The sequence below is a fragment of the Cololabis saira genome, chromosome 8, assembly GCF_033807715.1.
Source record: "Cololabis saira isolate AMF1-May2022 chromosome 8, fColSai1.1, whole genome shotgun sequence".
Lineage (NCBI taxonomy): Eukaryota > Metazoa > Chordata > Actinopteri > Beloniformes > Belonidae > Cololabis > Cololabis saira.
The window spans coordinates 23,878,193-23,904,190 of NC_084594.1; the positions used below are offsets into that span (position 1 = coordinate 23,878,193).

At 40.8% G+C, this 25,998-nt stretch overlaps 1 protein-coding gene across 5 annotated transcripts in view; it reads right to left on the reverse strand.

Annotated features, from left to right (window-relative positions):
• The window catches only part of cacna2d2a (calcium channel, voltage-dependent, alpha 2/delta subunit 2a), a 175,014-nt gene that overhangs the window by 110,439 nt on the left and 38,577 nt on the right, over nucleotides 1-25,998 (reverse strand). For all 5 annotated transcript variants that reach the window (XM_061727338.1, XM_061727340.1, XM_061727336.1 and 2 more), the window contains exon 3: nucleotides 2,850-2,966. In XM_061727338.1, the coding sequence (XP_061583322.1) occupies nucleotides 2,850-2,966 (117 nt within the window). The remainder of the gene's footprint in view (nucleotides 1-2,849; nucleotides 2,967-25,998) is intronic.

Here is a 25,998-nt window from a genome sequence, read left to right on the forward strand (position 1 = left end):
CTAAAATACGCAAAACCTTTGAACGGCTTTTCTAATTCACATTCCAATGTATCTGACAAAGAAAAAGAGGTTTACATTAGTCGTCCCATGGCAAAATGCAAGCACTTCCACTAGCGGAGATTTTCTGCTGCGCTTTCAATTTGGCACCGACTGTAGAATCAGATCACTGTTTAAGGAGATGACTAAAGCCAGAGGCAAGAAAATAAGCGCAGACATGGACATTGAGTGGAAGAGATTAAGACAAGGGAGGGAAAAGAATAAACATCAGATAGGCTTTTGACAAAGAGTAAGTCATATTATACTGTTTCCTTGTTTTGAGGGCTATGTTGAGTGCACTGCGGTTGGAGAGATACTTTATACACGCTTAAATACGTATGTTGATAGTGGCTGTATGAAAGCCAAAACGCATTAAAGCATTAATTATAACACATGGATAATACGACTGAAATAATGAAAGAAAGAAATATCTTGCACTTAACAGAAAAACCCAAACATGCCCCCCTCCTTAAAATAAATTCAAGTCTAAAAAAACAACAAAAAAACGCACCGCCCCGATTCCCACTATAAAAGAAGCGCTTTTAAATGTCTTGCTAATTTATGATTTAATGGCTAAATAAACAAAACTCCGAGCATTGAAAAATGCTTTCCTCCTCACTATATATCAGTAATTGGCGTTTTGAGTCAATGTGTATTTTCTCATTATTAATACAAACATGAATTACAAATAATCACCCGAAGCAGTATTTAAATAGGTTGCAGAAGAATAATTTCTTTCCGCATGCAAGCACACAGACACATTTCCTATTTTTTTTTAAAACATGTGGCAAGGAATTTTTGGGACTAAATAACCATTACAGGGGGTAGAAACAGCCTGGAATATAAAACACTGTCAATACCATGCTGCACAGAGTTTGAGACCTTCTTATCTACAGACTGCATTAAGACATGGCTTTCACTCTCCACCCTGCATGAATAATAATTCAAAATGAATTTATTGCCCACAGTCTGGGATTTTCAGTTTTAGTGAACAAGAAAGAGTAAAAGAAAGTCATAACCTGCCTCAATGAAATGTATGAACTTGTTGCCTACAGTTTTTTTTTTTTAATGTTTGTACTTAAGTTGGGGCAACATCCCTTTATGTGATTTTCTTTGCATTACTCATTCTCTTCTGTAATTTTATCACCCAATGGCCTTTTCCTTTCCTCCCCATTTTTCTCTTTTATTTTTTTCCCTCAAACTCTTTTCCTCCCTCCGTCTAGACTCCGTTCACCACTCTCCTTCCCTCCTGCTTGCTGCTCATTTTTAAATCTATGAATTTTTGAACATCATTTTCTTGATTTTTCCACGCCCCAGGGAAACATTCTCATTCCAGACCTTCTCTTTTTTTCACCTCATTTCCTCCCTCCTGTGTCTGAATCTTTTAGACGGGATGTGAGGTGACAGTGTGGCTCACGGAGGTGAGGGTGTACGCGCTCATATATGGCGGGAAGAAGAGAGGGTAAAAACAAAAAAAAAGGGGGAAAAAAAGTTAAAAGAAACATAGACAGAGGGTCACTGCCATTATAAATCCAATCAAACTCATGGCTTTGGTAGAAGTAAAGTATTTCCTTCTTTGCTTTAAGGATCCAAGATGTAGAATTAACCATGGTTTTCTCCTTACTGTAGTCTGAATATGTCTCGTCTCATCCCACAAGATCTCATGGTCTCAAAAGATATATACTTCTGCTCCTTTACCAGGTTTCATAAGTGGTTAAAATGATCACTGCTTTTATTGCTTTGAGTGACCAGATTTAGGCAGAGACAGAAGGAAGAAAAATACAGTCATTCCTTGAGGGCATAAACCTTTTCTTTCTTTTTCAAGTGGGGCTTTAAAATCTTAAATCGGTAACATCTTACCTGCTGTATGCTCAGCATGTTCACGGATGGAAAACCAGGTCAGATTTTCTTTGGGTGAGCTAAGCCCACCATTGCTCAGAATAACCAGGATGACAAAAAATCTAATTTTTCACCATCTAAGACAACTTAAACCTCAAAGATTTTATGGCAGAGTAGGCGTACCTTCTATTGTCAATTATTACACCACGTTACTTTTGTATTAGAGTTATTGAGGCACTCTGCATTTTATAAACCAAACAACATCCATATCACAAAACAGTCTATTGTCCTGGTTGCAGAGAAAATATAGACACAGGTACTCCCTGACTCTAAAGACTTACAGGTAACGCCTGTTGTAAATGTGAAACAGAGGTAGAACACTTGCATACTTCTAACCCATAGGAATGTACATGAGTGACACTGTTGTGGATTTTGGGTCAATAACTCTGAACACGTGCGTCCCAGGGAGATTCATGGCCCAAGAAGAAGGAAAACTGCTGGATGAAGTTATGCAGGTCCTGAGAGGCTGTTGTGGTCCAGCCATCCCCTTTATACTTCTGTTCTATGTCTTTTAGAGGACAGATAAAGGCCAAGTACATTCAAATAATCATTTTCCTCCGTTATGGATATTTGAGACATTGAAATGTAGCTAACTTTGCAAAAGTCAATGAACAGGTTAAAGCAAGAGGGGATGCTGCATCTTCTAAGTCCTTATTTGGTCAAATGAAACTCACAGACAACTATTTACCATTGATGTGGGGGTGATTTGTACTTGTTTGCATTTGGTATCTCACATTTCTCTTTCTGTGCTACAGTATGTCTTGTAGGGAAAAAAGGTGTGTCCATTTGAATGAATAGCAACTTTACACTGCAGACAAAAGTCAGAGTATCCGCCATGCATGCATGCATCTGGGCACTGAGGCGTGGTGTGTTTGTGGACAGGTGTTACAATATGTGGGGTATCATCCGCTTACCTCCAGGGCTTTTCTCTTGCTGTTTAGCAGCTTGGAGATGTCTCGTGCCACTCGCTCCACCAAGTCCTTGGGGTTGTTTCTCTTGATTTCAAATTGGCTCTTCTTCTCATTATAAATCTGCAGATGGAGAAACACAGAGAATCAAAGGTCAGCCAACTGCAGACATTAGTTTAATTAAAAAGATTACTGAGGAGCTGTTTGCTTATTGTCAAGTTAGCACACAAGATGTTAAAACATTTACTGTAGAGCAGGCAATATGCAGCCTGTCATCATACCCAGAAGCCTAGTCGGCACTGTTGAAGAATTAAACACAGAAAAAGAGCCTTAATGGCAAACCATTTAACTAGCCAGCTGCAGTCTAACAGTCAGGATCAAATTAAACGGACAAAAAACTCCAGCAGATTTTCTCTGCTTAGTGAACACCTTGTGCCTCCATGGTTTGAAGTCTTTTAAGACAAGGAGCCTTCTAGGCAGCAGGAAAGAACATTTTAGCATTTTTATCCAATATATTGTTGAAGCTAAGGGTAGAGATTATGCACATGAAGAATCATAATGACATAAGACAAAAAAAGGAGAAATCTAAACATTTCTAGCAGAAAAAGCGATTAATGAATCTTGCTTATTGTGATTCTATAAAAGAAAACCAGGTACTGTACAACTATTTTGTTGTTTTAAAAAAGAGTAAATGCTTTACAAACCAAATAAAACAACTAAGCGAACGGATTCATGATGATGCAAGGGATTGGGATGTTTGAAAATGAGGAGCATCCAGATGCCGAATGGCAGATGCTTGGACCGCTGACAGAGGAAGGTATTTGGAAGATTGGGCTGCTGCCCTTTAAGTATCGTGAAAGCTGATTCAGCGCTCTCTATAGGATCTGCAATAGAGTTAAACCTTTGAGACTACCACTTATCCTGCTGCCCCTAAGACACTGCAACACCCATGTTAACGTCATAATACAATTTTGTATAGTGCTCCTAAGGAAACCAGGGAAAAGCTGGTTTTTAATGTTGAATTCTAATGCTATTTGTGTCCATTTATGCCTGAAATGGTGCGTTTGCATGGTGTCGTATTTTGGATACTGGTTCTTCAGTCAATCGCACGTGATTACACTATTTTGTTCAAGTTTCCATACAATAGTTGAGGATATAATCCAAGCAGATCCTCAGAGAAGAAGAATGATTGTATAATGTAATATTTTACTGTAAACTTGGATGTTAAGATTTAGTCTAGAAAGGGAGTTTGACTCAGTGTAGTTGAAGTGATCTGTTCTTTCAGCCTGACTACACCTACTCCAATGTTAAAGAGGTAAAAAAAAAAGACTTCAGGTCCACATTGTCATAATGAAGTGAGATTTTAAGTCGTCTTCAAAACAGTATATCTATAAATATATGCATTTTTCCCAGTTTTTAACCAGACACCTGAACATATTGACCTTTAGAACTGTTGACATGTAGCCAAATAAATGTTTTTTTTTATTACAATGCTTGTACATTATTAAAAACCTGTTTGTATCAAAATATGTCACTTGAAATAAATTTGTCTCATAATGTCACAAATGCAAATATAAAATAAATGTAAATAAATGCGGATCATAAAAGCAGTCCTGTGATGGACTGCACTCCCCCAATGAGCTTCTCCATCTCATCAACCATGAGGAGGAATTGAAGTGGGTATGGAAAATAAATGAATTCATAAATAAATAGTTTTATCTTTGATTTTTCACACATTTCTGTAGGCTTGATCATGATTTTTTTCCCCTCTACTGATAAAATATGGGTATAATCTTAAATAAGAGATAAACTGCATGTGAAATACAACAGACTTGGCACTAGCTGAAGGAAAAACACACAAAAAGACTGAGTAAAGTCCTATATGCTGCCTCAACCCCTTCACTGCTTCTGGGTTCTTCAATTTCAAAAGAAATGATCGAACAGCATTAATCTAAAAGTTCTTATATTATTATGTCCGTTTTGATAATTAAAAGCAGTATTTGAAAATGATGTTCAAAAGTCTTTCATGAGAATTCAGTTGCATTGATACCCAGGGATATGGGCACCACACATGCAACCCCCCACTGTCCACATCTCTGTAGAACAATGCCTATGGCTTTTGCACCACTGAACTCACAAATGTCCTTTTTCACTGTAAGGCATTTCTGCATTACGACCCAAGGATAATCTCCCTCTCCATATATATAACTGTTGCTGCTGACAGTCTGATCACATCCTGGACTGACATTTTCAGTCTAGTCAAGAACACTTGCTATTCTGATTTTCCTTAGATACTGCACTGATTTGCAAGAACCACTATCATCAAATTTATGCTGCCAACTGCAATTTTTGACCCCATCTACTCTCTACATTTCTTTCTCATAGATCTAAAGGCTGCTGTCACCTCTATTGCTATACATATTGAAACAACTGTCATTTGGACAGTCATTGTGAGTGACACTCCTGCAGTCGATGCCCCGATGATGAACTGTTATCCTCCTCTTGACTTGATCCACAGTCAGAGTCAACTGGACTTGCTCAGCATTTTTATGTCACCCGAAATGACTTCACGTTAAATGCTTAACTGTATTATGCAGTGCCCCCTTGCGGTAGTATTTCCTGGAGTGGTCTCGGCTCATTTATCCAGATTTGTTTTTTCTTTAAAATGTCATCCATCAGTATATCTTTGATCTGAACCAATGTTTCAGCCCAAAAACAACAGTACATTAATTCATAGTGAGCATTAGTGTCAGGGTTTGACACTTCCCCCCAGTGTTTGTAACTTTCAGTTCTGTCTTGCCCCGCCTGTGTCCCATCTGCCCTGATTGTGTCCACACCTGTGTCTCGTCTTGTCTCGTTATCCCCTCAGTATATCTTGTCTTGTCATTCCTTGGTTCCCTGTCGGTCCGTACTGGTTCTTCCCTCCATGTCTCCTCGTCGGTTTTCCCTGTTCCTGGTTTTTGTTTATCCTGCTCTGCAGCGCCTTGTGTTTTGCCTTTTTTGGATTAAATCCTTTTGTTTTTGAGAACTCCTGCCTCTGGCCTCCCTCTCTCTCCCTGCACTTGGGTCCTTTAAAAACCATACCACAACAGAACGGACCGACCAACATGGACCCAGCGGGAGAGTATATTACTCTTTTTGAGTTCTTCCGCCGAGAGGCAGAGAAAAATGGGGACCCCTTTCTGGGAACCTGCCAGGCTCGAGGCGGGCCCGGGGGTTCTCAGCCCCAGGGGAAGCGACGGCGTCAGCGCCAGCCCCAGCCTGTTCCGGTGGGGGCCCTGGACGCACCTCTTCCTGTTCCCGAGGTGGTCCTGGACGCATTCCAGCCTGTTCCCCCCTTCTGGGGAACACGCCTGGCTCGAGGCGGGCCCGGGGGTTCTCAGCCCCAGGGGAAGCGACGGCGCCAGCCCCAGCCTGTTCCTGCTCCAGCGGTGGTCCTGGACGAATCGCCCCCTGTTCCTGCTCCAGCGGTGGTCCTGGACGCATCGCCCCCTGTTCCTGCTCCAGCGGTGGTCCTGGACGCATCGCCCCCTGTTCCTGCTCCAGCGGTGGTCCTGGACGCATCGCTCCCTGTTCCTGCTCCAGCGGTGGTCCTGGACGCATCGCTCCCTGTTCCTGCTCTAGCGGTGGTCCTGGACGCATCGACCCCTGTTCCTGCTCCAGCTCCGAGGACCCGTGCCCCCCCTCAGCCAGCTCCGAGGACCCGTGCCCCCCCTCAGCCAGCTCCGAGGACCCGTGCCCCCCCTCAGCCAGCTCCTAGGACCCGTGCCCCCCCTCAGCCAGCTCCGAGGACCCGTGTTCCCCCCCAGCCCGCCCTGGATGTGGACTGTGGGGACATCTGGGATCTGTCCCTTGAGGGGGGGCCAGCGCCCCGGACCCGGGTACCCCCGCAGCCGGCACCTCGGACCCGGGTACCCCCGCAGCCGGCACCTCGGACCCGGGTACCCCCGCAGCCGGCACCTCGGACCCGGGTACCCCCGCAGCCGGCACCTCGGACCCGGGTACCCCCGCAGCCAGCGCCACGGACCCGGGTCCCCACTCGGGCAGCTCCGGGGATCCTCTGCCCCCCGACGCCGGCTCCCCGCATCCTGTCTGCTCCTGTTCCGGTTCCCCGCATCCTGTCTGCTCCTGTTCCGGTTCCCCGCATCCTGTCTGCTCCTGTTCCGGTTCCCCGCATCCTGTCTGCTCCTGTTCCGGTTCCCCGCATCCTGTCTGCTCCTGTTCCGGTTCCCCGCATCCTGTCTGCTCCTGTTCCGGTTCCCCGCATCCTGTCTGCTCCTGTTCCGGTTCCCCGCATCCTGTCTGCTCCTGTTCCGGTTCCCCGCATCCTGTCAGTCCCGACTCCGGCTCCCCGCCTCCTGTCAGCCCCGACTCCGGATCCTGAGGCGGTCCCGCAGCCCTCTGTGCCTGAGGCGGTCCCGCAGCCCTCTGTGCCTGAGGCGGTCCCGCAGCCCTCTGTGCCTGAGGCGGTCCCGCAGCCCTCTGTGCCTGAGGCGGTCCCGCAGCCCTCTGTGCCTGAGGCGGTCCCGCAGCCCTCTGTGCCTGAGGCGGTCCCGCAGCCCTCTGTTCCTGAGGCGGTCCCGCAGCCCTCTGTTCCTGAGGCGGTCCCGCAGCCCTCTGTTCCTGAGGCGGTCCCGCAGCCCTCTGTTCCTGAGGCGGTCCCGCAGCCCTCTGTTCCTGAGGCGGTCCCGCAGCCCTCGGTTCCTGAGGCGGTCCCGCAGCCCTCGGTTCCTGAGGCGGTCCCGCAGCCCTCGGTTCCTGAGGCGGTCCCAGAGCCCCGTCAGGTTCCCGAGCCCCGTCAGGTTCCCGAGCCCCGTCAGGTTCCCGAGCCCCGTCAGGTTCCCGAGCCCCGTCAGGTTCCCGAGCCACGCCAAGAATCCCCGTCACGCCCCCCGCCAAGACCCAGGCCTAGGCCTCGGGGACGCCCCCCCGAGCGGTCTCGCTGGTCTGCCCGGTCCCGAGGTCGGCCCCCGGAACTTTGGCCGTGTGTGGCCTGGGCCCTCCTCCAGGCCCCCTCCGCCCACCCTGGGTTAGGACTCTGGGGACATCTGGGATCTGTCCCTTGAGGGGGGGGTACTGTCAGGGTTTGACACTTCCCCCCAGTGTTTGTAACTTTCAGTTCTGTCTTGCCCCGCCTGTGTCCCATCTGCCCTGATTGTGTCCACACCTGTGTCTCGTCTTGTCTCGTTATCCCCTCAGTATATCTTGTCTTGTCATTCCTTGGTTCCCTGTCGGTCCGTACTGGTTCTTCCCTCCATGTCTCCTCGTCGGTTTTCCCTGTTCCTGGTTTTTGTTTATCCTGCTCTGCAGCGCCTTGTGTTTTGCCTTTTTTGGATTAAATCCTTTTGTTTTTGAGAACTCCTGCCTCTGGCCTCCCTCTCTCTCCCTGCACTTGGGTCCTTTAAAAACCATACCACAACAATTAGTTAATGCTTAGGATGAATTCATTCTATATTAATAAGGAGTGCAAAGAAAGGATATGAAAAGTTCATTTGGAATAATTCAGCTAATGAATACCATGGTTATTTAAAAGATATTTAATTTTGGGGTTGCGTGAAGTACTTATGAGGAGTCAGTGTCTTATCTGCAATAGACGGCGGTCACAGCAGTCTCAGTTTGGAGAATCAGGGAGGAATTATTACGAGGAGCTAAAGGCTAACAGCTACTCAGGATGAGAGCCACAGAAGAGCACATTTTTACCATCAAAACAACAGAAGCTTATAATTTTTATAGCATTTGAGTGAATACTATATTAGATATATTTCGACTGTGTTACTTTTGCACCAGACAGTCATTACCTTTATCAGTCTGTTTTGTTTACCGTGGGACATTTGCTGTTGTATTTTTGCCCCATTCGCACAGGACTGAAGTTAACTGAGGACCTGTGGAAATGTGTTATAATCACGGAGGATGATTTTAATCCCGTGGGAATGCACTGTGTGTGTGATTTGTGAAATCTCACTGCAAATTACCTACCCTATTTCAGCAAACAGAGGTCATGAGATCAATTTAATCACGTCCAAATTGACATCAGGAATTCAGCAGCAAAAAATGGTTTCGATGCATTTTCTGTATCTTTCCTGGCATAATTTTAGCAATTCTGATACATAGTATGTCATGACTTTAACTATATCCACCACATGTAGCGTAAGGATCTGATATTTTTAGTTGATAAACATGCAAAAATGAATCAACATTAGGCTTTACACTGACATTTATTAATTGGTCCAGATCAGCAGAAGAACGACAATGAGATGATAACACGTGTAGCTGCATCACGCAGTAAGACATCGCATCTTTCGATGCAATGTCTCAAGTTTAAAGCGTCTCTGACAGCGCAAAACCCCTATGACAAACAACTATGAAAGCTCTGATTACATTTATGGCTAAGTTTACTGTTACCATGGCAACTTAAAAACATAGGTCAATGCCATTTTCTGATTTTGTCACTTGTCAAAATGTGACGTGTAGTCACTGAAGACTCTTGGGTGTCTGATCAGACACTTTTAACTCAATACTCAAATTTAATGTTAGATAAAAGGTCCCTTCCACGATCAATGTCTGTAAATTATGATTAAACACAGATTTATTAAGCAACCAGGGCCAATGGGCTGAACTTAACACGGATGTCGAATATCATTTTAGAATCACTGCAGGTCCAGAGGTAATTTAGTGCGAATAGCACAGACATACATTCACAGTAGTGCATTTTAACAATGGGAATCTTTTGCTTTGGTTATTTCTTGTATTAAACGACTCCACTAACTAAACAGTTTTCTCCTAAGACCTTGTTTTATGTTGTTAACATAGCTGTTGAGGTCTAACGCAACGAAACTGAAATCATTTAAAAAACAATCACATAATTGCTCTCATTTACTTCATGATTTCCTCTTTTAGGTCAGAACGTGACAAGCTGATTGAATGATTGCATGATGAAATACATAACAAAAAAACACAATATGCTTCTTTTTTCTTCCTTTGATAATAAAATAAATGCCTATATGCATAAGAGACAAGCCTTTATAAAAGCAAGCTGCAACAACAAACGTTATTTATAGTGACACATGGGTAAGGATGGAAATTGATAACAGTTTCTTGTTCGGAACCGGTTCCCTGTGTTTCAATTCCTTGGATTCCTTTGCAAAATGTGCGATTCCCTTTTCAATTCCAGTGGGCACAAATAGGGCTGGGCGAAATATCGAGTATACTCGATGTATCACCGCTTCTACTCTGTGCGATGTACAAAATGACTATATCGTGAATATTCGAGTATACATTGTCACGCATTTGCTTTTAGCCGCGGGCATTAAATTACAGGCTTTTCTCACTCTCTCGTCTCGTCTCTCCTTCTCTGAGAGATAAAACAAGCGCACCTAGTTACATATGTCAGTCATATACTGTCGTGCGTGCATCGTCATAAGGCCCCGACCAGCTGCTGGTGTCGGCGCTGCTGTCCGGGACCGCCGGTCAGTTCCACCTAACTTTCCCAAACTCGTCCTGTTTGCGCCGTGAGTTCATCTGCGCGGTTGCTACGTGCGACGGACTCTTTTCAAACCACGCTGGGACGGTTTAGTAAAGACGGAAAGGGATGTTTTCTCCTCGCACGACGTGCTGATGCAGCTCCAACTATGCCGCTCAGTACCACACGCGTCCGCACGCCACGGAGGCTTTTTCTTCGATAGCTGAGAAACGTCACCGAGTGATGCTTAAATGTGGCCACATAAAAATCAATCACTATCATCAAAACAAAGTCAAACAAGACTATATGACGTCATATTTCTAAAATTAAGTGAAAGTGATGCAAAGTAAAGGAGGAAAGGATGAAACATTGCAGTCCCTACACCTACAATTAGTCTTAATATAAAGGTGCTCTAAGGGGCCCCTGCTGCTCGAGAGCAGGTCATCCCAGGTAAAACCGGGACCAGAAGCTGTTCTTAGCCGATGTTCTTCAGACGGGGAGTCAGAGAGATGCAACGTGCACTTTCTGTTTTGAAATTACACTTTTTATGTTTGTGCCACTCACTGCTTAGTAACTGTTTAATAAATACAGTTTTGGTAAATTTGACTTATTCCCTCTTTTTGCATGAAAGTTAGTTAAAATTACCATATATTAATGCAGTATGAACAAGAATGTTTTAATGTACAGTAGACATAAAGAATCATCATACTGGTGTGATTGTATGCATCAAAGTGTTAATTCAAGGCTAAGGCAAAATATCAAGATATATCGTGTATCGTGACAAGGCCTAAAAATATTGAGATATTAATAAAAGCCCAGCCCTAGGCACAAATTACGTCATCACGCATGTTGCTCAGCCAGCTGGCAATAGTAAACATGGCACTCAAGCGATACAGACGCTCGAAAGTCTAGTTACATTTCAGTAAAAAAGACAACAGGGCAACTTGCAATATTTTCTAAGTGAATATTTTGTCAAAAGGAGGAAATACTACCAACATGCAAAAACATTTGCGCACACAGCATGGAATAACAATCCATGAATGTCGCATTTTTGCTTCACACCAGACCAACATCAATAATTAACAACCCAGCAGCAGCAGCAGCAGCAATGTTAGCATGTCCTCAACTAATAACACTACAAGTAACTAAATAACTAATGAACGCTGCCTATCATATGAGTGCTATTTGCCTCATTGTTGTCTTTTTTTCCAAATGAGAATCGATAAAGAATTGGAATCGTAAAAATCGTAAAAAAAATGGTGATATCCTTTATGGTGATCCTTTATGTTATGAAATTTATGATGTTTGAGTTGTTGTGGATGTTGAAAAAATTGCTTCTTTGGCACTCATTGGGCCACCTCTTACTTCCCATCAGAATTAATTGCAGATTCTTCAAAATGAGAGCGCTATGACCACTTTGTAGTGTAGGTTGAGCACTGACGACTAAAAAATACTTCACTCAACCCAACTTTATAGAAATAGATAAATAATTCCTTTGACCACCTGAAAAAACAGTGGCAGAAAATTTTAAGACCCTTTGAAAAAATGTGGTCTTTATACCAATCCCATCAACATCTATTCTCCTCGTACATAACACAATTGGTCCTTAAACATCGAAAAAGCAGCGTTTGCAAATATTGTCCCTACTCCTGTTTGGTCTCTTGCTCTGTTGTAAATATTTTTTTCTTATGTACCGTATTTTTTTTTAATATTTAAAAAGAAATTAAAACATTTCAATATTTGAAAAACACAATTGTGCTGTATTACATATTTTTTATCTGAAAACCTGTTATATTCCTACAACAGTGAAAAATTTATGTTTTTGACATTCAGTTTGAAAATCCAGATACTAAATAAAGCAGCGCACATGAGTAAGATCAAACATTACTGAAATCACCCCTGATTACATTATGTTGTCATTCACTTCTTTTTAAAACACCAATACTAATCTCTTTGAAGTGGTCCGTTGGCACCATTTTTGTCTCTGGCTTGGCTATTGAATATCTTATCGCAGAGATTGATGAGTGGATGTGCAGTAAGCAAAAGAAAAGCCTGGCGTCCATATGATCTGTATCCGTCAAGCTGAAAGCTGGGCTAGCAGCCAGAGGCAGTTTCCTTCCACTGGCCACTGATTGTGCAACCCTGGACCCAGAGACAAAAACCATGCCAACAGAGCACTCTAATGAGATTGCATGGTGTCCTGTTATGGCTGAGAAACAGGAGATCCTGCTTAGCTTCAGGCAACACTTGAAACTATTTCTTAATGTGAAAATTTGGGGTCAAATCTTTAAGCTTCAACACAGTACACCAAAATAATATGCCAAAATATTTTTTGAAGAGTAAAATAGGGGGTTTAATTATTGTAGCCTGTTTCATCTTGTACTTCAGCTTTTAATCTGAAAAAGTCATTAGTCTGCAGTTAAACAGTCTGTGCACGCACATACAATCACTCATACACACAAAAAATTAGTCAATGCCCCTCAGCTCTAAATGAGACCATCCTCAGACCTGAGAGAAATTATCATGCATGCACACACACACACAAATTGTCACACACCATTTCAGAGGGCTTATTTTCAAGGTAGAAGAAGCCATTTATGGAATCTCATTAAACCATAAAACAAGAGCAAAGTTTTCTCCACTGCACTAACTGTCGACAAACCATGACTTTTAAGCGAGGCATTTTTCAAGCCGATTTAAAAACCATGTCAAATTTGTTTTAAAATCAATATTCATTCCCTTAATGTGTGGTACTACTTGCTAGAACAGCCTACTCCTGGAAGATTCATGGCAATCGCTGGGACTCTACAGAGAAAACAGATGTCTCTGGTGTGGTTTCCATCATCTAGGGATTTAAAATCATTCCACTGTACTGTAGGCTACAATTGTGCAAGCTTCAAGCCCACACACACGAAGAAATTAAGCTGACTTTTGTTACTTTGGTTCAAAATGTACAAAAATTAGCAGCCAACAAATACATGCAGTTAACAAATATAGGTCTTGAAATGTTGATTCTCTTATCAATTTAAAATTTGAAAGAAATCACACAAAGCAAGATATTATAAACGTAGTACCAAGTAACATTTTCTCCATACAAGTTTGAGCAAAAATTATCCTTTTAAATGACTGAAATGATTACTATTTTGAAGATTTAAAATTAATAATGAATTCCAATTTAAATGTATGACTGAATTATGTAAGGATTGTAAGAGAGTTTTCCCCCCTGGAGTTTAATGTTTAATGTCTAGATAGATGATAATAGTGATGATTATTATTATGATGACCACATTTCCCCTTTACATTTCCCTAAAGAAACTACCTGATGATCCATTCAGCTAATAAACCTGAACTGCTGATTTTTCCTCCTACATACAGTATTTGTCTCTGTGATAGATGGTACTCTAGGATGCTGATGCTTCCTGAAACAGCAGAGTTGAGAGTAGAGTTTCTGTCTGCCAGACAGAGCTGCAGGCAGCCGATAAAATGTAGCTTGTAAAAGCACCAGGGTGCAGAAGGACCGCTCATGGTAATACTGGCCCTAATTGGCCGGAGGGGCTTTAAACTCGTTTTGGATAGAGGTCGGAAATGAGTGACCATCATTGCTGATGGTCCAGGCACATCAGTCTGCTTGAAATTACACTTTTAGGTCCTCAAGGCTTCACACACGCAAGTGTGGCTGTTAACTACATGTACTATTTAAGCTGCACCACCAGAGTTTATTTAAAAAAAAAAAAAAAAAAACAGTTCAGAGAAAATTGGACATTTATGAACAATTTTGGAGTATAAACATTAACCATTACCATTCAAAACATTTACAAGAAAGCTACAATTGCTGTGGTATGTTGAGCCCAGCACTTAATAAAAGCAGCTTGATGTAGCAGTTTTATGGCTTAAACTTGGTTGATCAAGATTTTGCCCCAGATTTTGCACTGTTTTGACAAAGTCGATACATATTTTCCACAGCAACATAAGAGGAAAAATTTGAAAGTGGCACAACAAAATTATCACACTGGCACATGACATTTGGATGCCCATTAAATAGCATGTCAGCTGGCTCCATGCATTTTGATATGCATGCGTCTTCCAAGGGGAAGCTAAACAGCTTAAGAGTATTTCCATCCATAACTGTTATGTGATTATTAAGGATTGGTCCAATGACATGAAAAGTAGGCGCTACTAACTCTGCAGCCAGCAGCACATAACAGGAAAGCACAATGAGATGATGCTCTATACACAATACACCAAGTCATACTTTTTTTTTGCTGACATTTTATGTGTTTTCTTTACTTTAGATTCGTACAGATATATTGAAATACAGATAGCAGCAAACTCAAGAAGTGCAAGGACACTGGGATCAGATGTGCTTCAAACATTAAAGGTAAAGATATGAAAATCACAAGGCGTCAAGCAGAAAAACACGTGGATATGATTTTTAAGTGGTTTCAACTCTTTTTGTAAAAATTAATTATAACTTATGGATTGACTGAGCAGCAAATTACTGCAGAGTTCTGTAGAGTTCTACCTATGGCCAACCAAACCTTCTGCTGCTGATGCTCACACGGGACATGATGCCAGTCATCACCAATATGCTTTGTCTGGCAGCCAGGATGGTCAAGCACACAAACAAAAACCCAACACAGTTTGACTTGCAAATAAACGTGTGGACAAACTCAGCTTCCCATCTTCAGAACGGCTCATACACATCAAAAACAACATTCACATTCTCATCATTAGCCATGATGGCTGGTTTCAGTGTACCAAGCCCTGGGAGTCACTGTAAACACACAGATGGAAAGACAGGGGGTGGCGAGACTCCAAAAAAATAACTGTTAAAAAGTGGGGGGCAAATTCGGCTGGCTTCAAATATTCATCAAAAAGTCTTCTGCTTTGCAAATCAAGTTCCATATTCTTTCACTTAAGTAACGTTGAAAGACAAGTCTTGAATTTGTGTGATCAACACAACACAAAATAGTGAAAACAATAAAAATGATGAATGAAGAATTTTTTTCTGTAACCCTCTGTGACTTTGTAATAAAGTTGTTTGTTGACTTTTTTGCTACATTCTGCACTGATGTTCTTCGGTCGCGCTGATGTCCATGTACCTTTGCCTTTGTCTGAGGGAGAGGACTGCTTATCTCTCTGTGAAGTCAGCCACAATAGGCCACGTCTGGGCGCAACAATGCAAAACTTGACAGAGACAGATGGCACATTATTAAGGAATATTAGTGGGATCTGCCGAGCAGACTCAGCTTCTAATGGCCGCAGCAAGAGTTCAATAAGAGAAAACGCATAGGGGGCACAGAGTCCCTCACTGGAGGTTGATAAGTCATAACACACCAGCCTCTCAATTCAAAAGGACTTAAGGCCTCCAGAGGAGTCTGCACAGACTACAAAATGAAAAAAGAAAAAAAATTGACTGTTGTCTGTCGAGAATGTTTATCGCGGTAACCTAACCTTCACCTAATGAAGCTACTGCCACATAAATCTTTCCAGATGATTCAAAATAAGCAATTAAAAAAAAAGAAAGAAAAAGGAGGCCTTGGATTTTTCTACTGACTTTCTTTAAAATGACCAGACTTTTTCCTCAATGAGTACTAAAGAAAAATGCAGCGATGTGAGCTGAAACACAACAAGTCTGTCACCGAAAGCACAGAGACCTACAAAGAGCTTCAATATTTCAACAGCGTAGCAAATTCTTACTGTGGTGGCAGCTTAACTCTAGTCCCAGATGCTATCAGAGTTAAGGCCCTTTTGCACCATGCAATGTGCTCGGTGCAGAGCAGCTGTCAGCAGAGCTGCAGAGTATAGAGCAAAATAGACAGTTTTCACAATTTAAAGCTTATTATATATATATATATATATATATATATATATATATATATATATATATATATATATATATATATATATATATATATATATATATATATATATATATATATATAAAAAAAAATATATATATATATATATATATATATATATATATATATATAGATATATATGTGTATATATATATGTGTATATATAGATATATATGTATATTTTTTTTATATATATATATATATATATATATATATATATATATATATATATAATAAGCTTTAAATTGTGAATATATATATATATATATACACATATATATATATATATATATATATATATATATATATATATATATATATATATATATATATATATAATAAGCTTTAAATTGTGAATATATATATATATATATACACATATATATATATATATATATATATATATATATATATATATATATATATATATATACACACATATATATATATATATACACACATATATATATACACATATATATGTGTATATATATATATATATATTTTTTTTTTATATATATATATATATATATATATTTTTTTTTTTTTTTTTCTGTTAATAGGTATGGAACTTTCATACGTTGCCAGCAAAACAAATCCTATGCTTATAAAAATATATAAGTGAAGAAGGTGAAGAATGCTGTGGGTGCGCCAATCAGTGTTGCACCGCTGAAAAACTGTGTTATCCTCTCACAGAGCTGTCCTGTGGGAATCAGAAGGAACTGCTACAAAGCTGCATAAACTTTATGTTTTGGATGGATGCCAAGTGTCTATTGACTAAGTACTGGAAGTGTATGTTGAGGATTGGTTGATCGAAATAAACAGCAGATGGTGCTAATTTTGCAGCCAGAACCACAGAAGAAGTAAGATACTGTGGATTCTCAGTGATCCATGTCGTGGTAAATACTTAGAGGACAGAATAGAACTTATTTTCTTGGTTCTTGAAGATGTATATAAACAAGCTGCAACTCTGATTCCATCCATCCATCTTCTTCTTCTACCTATCCAAGGTCGGGTCGCAGAGGCTGTAGGCTGAGCAGAGATGTCCAGACTTCCCTCTCCCCAGCCTCATCCTGCTCAATAGGGGATATCCCAGCAGAGAGACATAACCCTTCCAGCGTGTCCTGGGTTTTCCCCGGGATCTCCTCCCAATGGGACATGCCAGGAAGTCCTCACCAGGAGCCATCCTCACCAGATGGCCAAGCCACATGACCTGGCTCTCCTGAATGTGGAGCAGCAGCTCTAATCCGAGCCTCTCCCGGATGACCAATCTTCTCACCCTTTTGCTAAGGGAGTCCGGACACCGTGCAGGAAACACATTTCCACTGCTTTTATCCACAATCTTATTTTTACGATAAATACCCACAGCTCGTGACCATAGCTAAGGGTAGGTATGTATACCAACTGGTCAATCGAGACTTGTTCCAGAGCCCAAAACAATGAGACCAACTACTTGTAGCCATAACTTCTCGACCTCTTGAACAAAGCACATGTGAATTCAAATGTTGTTTAAAAGAATAAGAATAGTGCAAGTGAGCCAGAGTCATAAGAGTAGCATTTCCAACACAGGCTGAGAAGCAACAGTCTAACACAGAGTTATACTGTGCCTCAGACTCCATCCCGATTCTAGGAAACAACGGCTGGGCTAAAAATTTACAGAGAGCCCATGGGGAGAATTTGAGATTAGAGAGAGAAAGAAACAGAACAATGAAATGAAGGGGAGTTAGGATGGGTTGGCTTCTCTAACATGATCAAAGGGACTGTTAACCTGAGAAACAAACAAAAGTCAAAACAAAGAAAAACATTAATCGTGTGCACAGAACCATAACCACTCATATGGTAATAAAGATCCCACAGAAACAGAACTTTGCATATGCTCAGCATACCACACTCAACCTGCAGCCACAGTCTCATTTCAGGCAGCACAAAAATAACTTTTTTCGCTCGGCAGCTTGGAGGTCGGGTCACTTTTATGATGCTGTCCAAGATTTAGTCTCTTGCTTGGTCACTCTTGATTTCTCATCCGTCATTACTCTCTTGAGTCTCTCTGTGGCTTCTGTCATGATGTTCACTGCAGCTACGTGAGCTGGTTCCTCATTGCTGATGCGTAAAAGCATCGCCAAGTGATACAGAACTATTACGAGAGACAACCGGGACTGGTAGAAAAAGTTACTTTGGGTTGTTTTTGCCGGTTGTAAAACTGCTGAAGTGAAAGTGAAACTCATATTTTAACATTTTATGTCCTTATTGCATTCGACTAGTCCTCACTGAATCTTACTTGCATCTACTAATTGTTATCCTTAATCAAAGTGTCCACGTGTCACATTTGACTGAACCTAAAGGTCTGATTAGTTGTACAATTCCAGTTATAGTGACGTGAATCTCCCTGTAATCCATATTAACTCACATAAAGACAGTTACTTAGTACAACAAATGTGAACTCTTTGTTTCCCATCATCATTGGTTCATTTTTGTTATCACGTAGCGAGATATAAAAAATATAAAAGCCTTAAACATTTACAGCATGCCAGTGTGAAAGTACAGAAGGGGAAATTCAAAATACCAAGTCACAGATGGGGTAAACCAACAGGCAAACATGACCAGCTGGACAGACGGAGCCCAGAGCAATCTTTTAACTGCCTGGTTTTGTATCTATTCATTAATTAGTCCCGTCAGCAGAACAAACAGGAACATACAGAAGAAGTGTGTGTGATCCCAGAACGGCTCAGAAAACCTACCAGCCAGTTTGCAACTATCAGACTCCATTGTTCTCAGCAAGTGACTTGCTGAAGCGTGGAAGAATGAAGGTAAATGTGAGCCATCCTTCCCCTTCTCTCCCACACTCAGAGTAGTTGTCTTTTAGACAGAGATAAATTGCATTTTTTTTTATTAACTTGCTGATGGTTGGGGGTAGGGATGGGCGGTATTGACTCAAAAATGTATCACGATAATTTCTGGCATTTATCCCGATAACGATAAAAATGACGATAAAAAAAATACCAATTCAACTCCACCTTTTTAACTATGAATCTATCTTGCTCTCAGATCCGCCATGTTTGTTACACAAAAACGTCATCAACGGGAATTTATCCTTTTTCTTTCTTTCTTTCTTTCTTTCTTTCTTTCTTTCTTTCTTTCTTTCTTTCTTTCTTTCTTTCTTTCTTTCTTTCTTTCTTTCTTTCTTTCTTTCTTTCTTTCTTTCTTTCTTTCTTTCTTTCTTTCTTTCTTTCTCCCTTCCTTCTTTCCTCCTGCTCTCTCCTTCCTTCCTCCTTTCCTTGTTTTCTCCCTTCCTTCTCCCCTTTCCTTCCTTCCTTCCTTCTCCCCTTTCCTTCCTTCCTTCCTTCCTTCCTTCCTTCCTTCCTTCCTTCCTTCCTTCCTTCCTTCCTTCCTTCCTTCCTTCCTTCCTTCCTTCCTTCCTTCCTTCCTTCCTTCCTTCCTTCCTTCCTTCCTTCCTTCCTTCCTTCCTTCCTTCCTTCCTTCCTTCGATTTAACGCAGAACCATAATTCAGGCTTTACACAAAAACGTCATCAACAGGAATTGATCATTTTTACCACGAGATGAGACAGATGATAGACACCCACAAAAATATCCTCCCTGCAATTCTTCCATGCACAAGTTCTCTTTTTTTCTTAACTCCTCTAATTCCCTCTGGACCTTTTTTTCTTTCACTTCTTCATGTAGCACTTAAACTGCCTGCATATTGCTTATTGCTATATCTGTGTTAGGAGCTGCTGTAAATCAAATGCACAATCATTCAAATCCAATCTCACATCCCATCATATCACCCACAGCAGTTGCAAAATAACCCAATGTGTGTCTGAGAGCCTCTGAGTGCACGCGTTCATTATGTTTTGGGACATGGGTGTTTCCTGTGTCAGTATCAACGGGATTAAACTTAATGTGGGGAAACTCTGCGTATTATATTTTGGTGTTTTTGCAGATTTCAGTTTGCATGGGTGTGCTTTTCTGTGTGCTTGCATGTGTGTGGGCTACAGAGGTCCTCCTGCTGAGGAGACAGGCCCTTGAGGGCTTTTTCTCTCTGTGCCGTCTTCTGCACTTCCTCCTGATTTGACAAATTACCATGCCACTTCCACACCACTGATGAAGCCTGGCAGCTCTCCATCAGTCGAACAAAGAGGGATGACTTGTTTCAGTTTATTGGTACAAACGGCTTTAAACATCATCTCATCCTTTGTCGGGGCCAACGATAACACATTATGAGAAGAACTGACCTAATTTTTCAGAGGCACTTCATATAGTACTCCCCTAAAATAAAATTAAAAGATGTGGCTCATTATGCTCTTAAATAATCAATGTTTAATTGCATTACTCTTGGTTTGTTTTTCGCTGTTCATGCTGATGTTCATCTCAGGTCATCTGTGACAAAGAGAGGCCTCGCCACTATTTCACGCCATCTGCCTGTCTCCTTACTGAGACTCATATCCACACGTCAACTTTTACACAGAAGCCTTATCTTCCCACACCCCATTAGCTGCTGCACTGCACATCTCTGACGGCCTCGGCCAAGCTTAAGAAAGTACATTTGAACCTGAAGTGTTTTCAGTGCACCAGATTATGAAAGCAGTAACAGCTAAACTTTATTATTGATTATATTGAGTTGTATAAAGTGAAAATCTGCTGATAAAGAGCAAAAATCTAAATGACAATGTTTCAAGACGTTTTGCTGTTTTCATTGGGGTTTTTTTTCTCAGTTTTTCGGTTAAGAATACGGTCAATATTATCTGTGGCATTCAGTGACAGGTGTATAAAATAAATCAATTAACTTGAAAAAACATGTCTGATTTAATCAGGGCTGTTGCAGAAATCTCATTTTAATCGCTTTTTGCACTTTTCAAAGACAATACTTTAACAAGAACAAATAGAAAAGTCTTAACCGCTTTAAGACACATCCAGACTGGAAATTCTGAGCGGTTTCATCTTCAACTCTGCGGCCCGACACAAACCTGAGTGACAGTTACTATGACAGCCATTTTCTTATGGCTGACTTATCTCTGTCTTACCACTGGCGAAACAGAGAAGAGAGGGATGAATCCAAAGGCAATTTTAAACTTACAGTGTAGATTACATTTCAAACCTCCCAGACTGAATATTTAACCCCCTTGCCTTTTGATAAGCGATAGGGGGATTTTCACTGACTCAGGAAGTCAATTTAACTTTCCCTCTGAAAGGCGAGGCTGTCGAAGTGTCCTATAGGTTTGCCCTTGGTGATGGTCAAAGCTCTTCCCCCACTGAGCGACGCTAACGGTGTCTGTCTGCTGAGCCTGATAGAGAGTGGCTCCATGCTAAGTCATTACACATGGAGAACAGCCTAATTGCACACAGACAAGCCCCCGTGTAACCTGCCAACAGGGTTACTGCGCTTAAAAGTGGCAGCATTAGGAGAACAACTATTCAAAGCCTGCTTGAGAGATAAGAAACGTCTTCTGCCTGCCATGTGTATCTCTTTGTGTGGTTGGGGGGTGCACCCTTAACAACTTTCCCTATCTACGCCTGCTGTGTGATGTAAGAGTCGCCCCGTCCCCGTGCTTTCACTCTCAAACTCTGGGTTCATAGTACGATTAGCAGCCCTATCAGGCTTTTAGTGACACACTAAGCTGGACAAGCTCTCAGTGGAAGGCAGATAGTTCTCCATATTGAACATCACAGGGCTGCTTTTACAGCACGCCAGTTCCTGCCAAACTGGCTGTTTCCATGGAAACATAGTACTTAATGGCCGATAACGAAGAACGACCTGGGAGGGGAAAAAAGAACGGGAGCTGAGAGGAACGAGAGGAAGACGGACAGAGAGAGGTGGAAAAAGAAAGAAGCAAATCTTGTGGAACAAAAGAAGCAATTTAGTATCGGAGGACAGCGTGAAGCCTGATGATGTCGTCAGTGTAAATGATCATTAATTTCCTTCTGTCCAGCTGGGCCTGATTAATGTCTATCCATTCTGCACTGTGGAAAGAGCCAGCTCACAACAGCAATGTGCCCATGAATAATTTTGACCAAACCAGCACTTATAAAACAGATCAAAGGAAATCAGATATTCCCATTATAAAATAAATAACCATAGCAATCACATGAAAAAAGTGATCATAAAATATATATATATATATATATGTGTGTGTATATATATACACACACACATATACGGTACATATACGCGCATGTACGTATCTATGATGACATACAATATGTCTGTACAAATCATGCACAAAGCGAATCAGCATCAGTTGCCACAAGACATCCAGAAGTTGTTTCAAATAAAAGAAAATAAACACAATCTTAGGGGAATAGTAATTTCAAAAAACAGCATACGAATAAACATCAAAACCCATTGTGTATCAGTGACGGGAGTTAATCTGTGGAACAACTGCAAAGATGAATTGAAATCATGCAAATCACCAAGTAAGTTTAAACAAATCTTTAAAATCAATACTCTTAATGGAATAGTTACATTGATCAGAGATTGATAAAAATGGGCAGAGGCATGGCTGTATTAAGACACTGTAAGAAATTTATACCAAATTACCTGATCAAACAACTAATTCAGGCGTTAGTTCTATCACATTTAGATTACGGTGCAGTCATCTGGTCCAATACAACACAAAGTAATTTGCACAAGCTACAAGTAACCCAAAATAAAGCAGCTCGTATAGCTCTGAATTGTCCATATAGAACGAGTGGCACGTCAATGCATAATCAACTTATCTGGTTAAATGTTAAAAGTAAGTTACATTACTCACTTGTATACTTCATAAAAAGTATCATACAAATAAAATCCCAGAAGTACTCTATAATGAATTAACATTCTTTTCTGATGAACATCAGTACTGTACTCGACAGGCATCAGAGGGTCGATTTCGGCTGCCTTCGTATTTTTATTTAAGTGCTGGTTTATTTTTCTTCAACCAAGAAGTAAATAATGGAGCTGCTATATGAAAGGATTGTTAGTATGAATGTTATGGAAGTTTATTGTCTGTATTATGTGTCTTAAGATGAAAATATTGTTTGAAAATGTAATATTAGGACCCCAGGAAGAATAGCTACTGCATATTTGCTGTATCTAATGGTGGATCCAAATAAACCAACAAACAAACATACAAAATGGAAATGGACACATGAACTGGCAGCCAATGACCAAAGTGTCTTGCTCAGCTGAACCACGTGTTCTTTATTTTTTATGCTTTTCTTTTGGAGTTCAATGAAAAGCAGAAACTGTAAAAACAGAACATTAGAAAGGGTAGGACTAGAAACTTTTTTGAAACTTCATCCTACACCCTTTCAAACAGGAAATATTTATTTACATATAGATTTGTCTCTTTAATTTACTTTGTTTTGCTTGTGGTTTTTTTTTTGGTATTTACATTTTATGTATTCTGATTATTAGGGCCCGAGCACTGACAGTGCGAAGGCCCTATTGTATCTGTAGGATTTTTTTTTTTTTTTTCTTCCGATGAAATGAGGGCCTTTTTGCCCCCCTAAACGTGCCCCAAAAGTCACCAAATTTTGCACGCAAGCCAGGCCTGGCGAAAAATTTGATATTTCATGGTTTTCATTAATGGGTGTGGCCTAATGGCTCAACAGCGCCCCCTAGAAAACTTTGTGCCTCAAGCCCCACAATACGGTTTGACGTATATGCACGAAAATCGGGACACACCTGTATCATGTCGCAACTTAAAGAAAAGTAACTTGGCGCCATGGCCGAAACCGAACAGGAAGTCGGCCATTTTGAATTAATCGTGTAATTTGGCGCAATTTATGCCATTTTCACGTGTCGTACTTCAACAAACTCCTCCTAGCAGGATCGTCCGTTCGACATAAAACTCGCTCAGGAGACACAAAGACATTAACAATGAAAAGTTATCGAAATCATGAGTTTTTCGTGAAATGGCGTGCCCGTGGCACCACGTCAAACTTCAATGTTAAACAGGAAGTGATACTAGTAGCTGATTGTTCGATATTTGATAGATCCTATTTTCTGCCATAACTTTTGAATGGTTTGACATAGAGCAGGGGTGTCCAAAGTCGGTCCTCGAGGGACGGTGTCCTGCATGTTTTAGATGTGTCCTTTTTTTATCAAACCGTGATACAAGGAGCTTGGTCATCAACAGAATTATCCAGACTTTGATAACAAGGTGGTGACGACCGTTAATTAGAATTAGGTGTGTTGATGCAGGGAAACAATTAAAACATGCAGGATACCGGCCCTTGAGGACCGACTTCAGACACCCCTGAAATAGAGAGTCGTGGGTGGTGTCATCGGACTCGGTTTTGAGTCCTTCACCATAATTGGTGCAAATTAGCCCCGCCTCTTCTTCTGATTGGTCGATTTTTGATAGTCCCTATTCTCTGCCATAACTTTTGAACAGGTTGTGATAAAGACATGTGGGTGGTGTCATCGGACTCGGGATTGAGTACTTGACCTTCATTGGCCTGAATTAGCCCCGCCTCTTCTTCTGATTGGTCAATATTTGTATATATCACTGCTTGCAGCTTTAATTTTTTGTTTTAACCTGTTTGAATAAATAAATTATATATATATATATATATATATATATATATATATATATATATATATATATATATATATATAAATAGACATGTAGGTGCTGGACTCCAATATAAGAGTTAATTAAATACAATTGTCTTTTTGTTCGATTTTATATGGCATGGAATCTCTTCCCTGTTTTTTGGTCACACTACTAGACAAAAGTTGTACATATCACATCACACACACTCAAGCGAAACACTATTTATGATGTTCAGTGTGCATTGATGCATTCATATTATTACCAATTCAAATTTTACAGCTTCTTTTAGAGCACTTTGAATTATAATCAAACTATCTAAAATCAATTTCTGCTCATGATTTGGCAATAAGTGACAGAAATTTGTATTGCCATCCTTCTGTATGATCTTTGACAGTTTGACAGCGTTCTGCTGAAGCATATGCTTCTTTGAAAAAGCTGTCATTTCCATAATCAGCAATACTAAGAATAAAAACAAAACAATCAAACGAAACAGCTGATTCAATCCATGAAGTTTTCCTTTTTGTTTTGAAGTAAACTTTCTGGTGTTTGTGCACATAAAATGGATTTAAATTTGTTTTTGTAAAGTGATATTAAGAGGGATCATGAACAAACTCAAATGGGACACCGTGACTAACAGACCGAAATACAAACCAGAAAACCTGTGTGGCATTCAGAAATGTGAACAGCAATCCAAACACTTTGTCAGACCGTTTCCATTAATATGGATATCCATGATCTTTCATGTCAAAGTTTTAATAAAAAACCTTCAGTTCAGACACCTCAGGTCAGATCCAAACTGTTCTCTGTGATCAGACGTAAAGACGTCAAAGCCTTTGTGCTTTGATGTGTCTCTGCAGAGCTCCGTTACTGGTTTTCATATTAACTGGGTCTGATCCCTAACATCTAAACCAAGGTTGTTGAAAGCCAACAATTGCACTCCTCTTCGCATGTTGATTTGATTATTCATAAACCAAGCAATTACGCATCCATTAAACCTGCAAATGCAAGATCCTGGATCAAGAGGTGTCACGTGGATCAGGTTCATTACTGATAGCATTCTCTGCTTCTGTCAGACAAAAAACCCATAGGAATGACAACTCATGCAAATGTAACATTATTTCAAGTCCTCAACCTGTAAACCATCTGTTTTTCGCTCTCTGAAGGCCCATAAGGCTTTTCCTCCAACTTTACCAAGCAGCTGCTAACGTCTGATGACAAAATGCTATAGGGGTGAATAAAATGTATACAAAAATGTTAATGTAAAAAAAAAAAAAAAAAAAAAAAGCCCACAACAAAT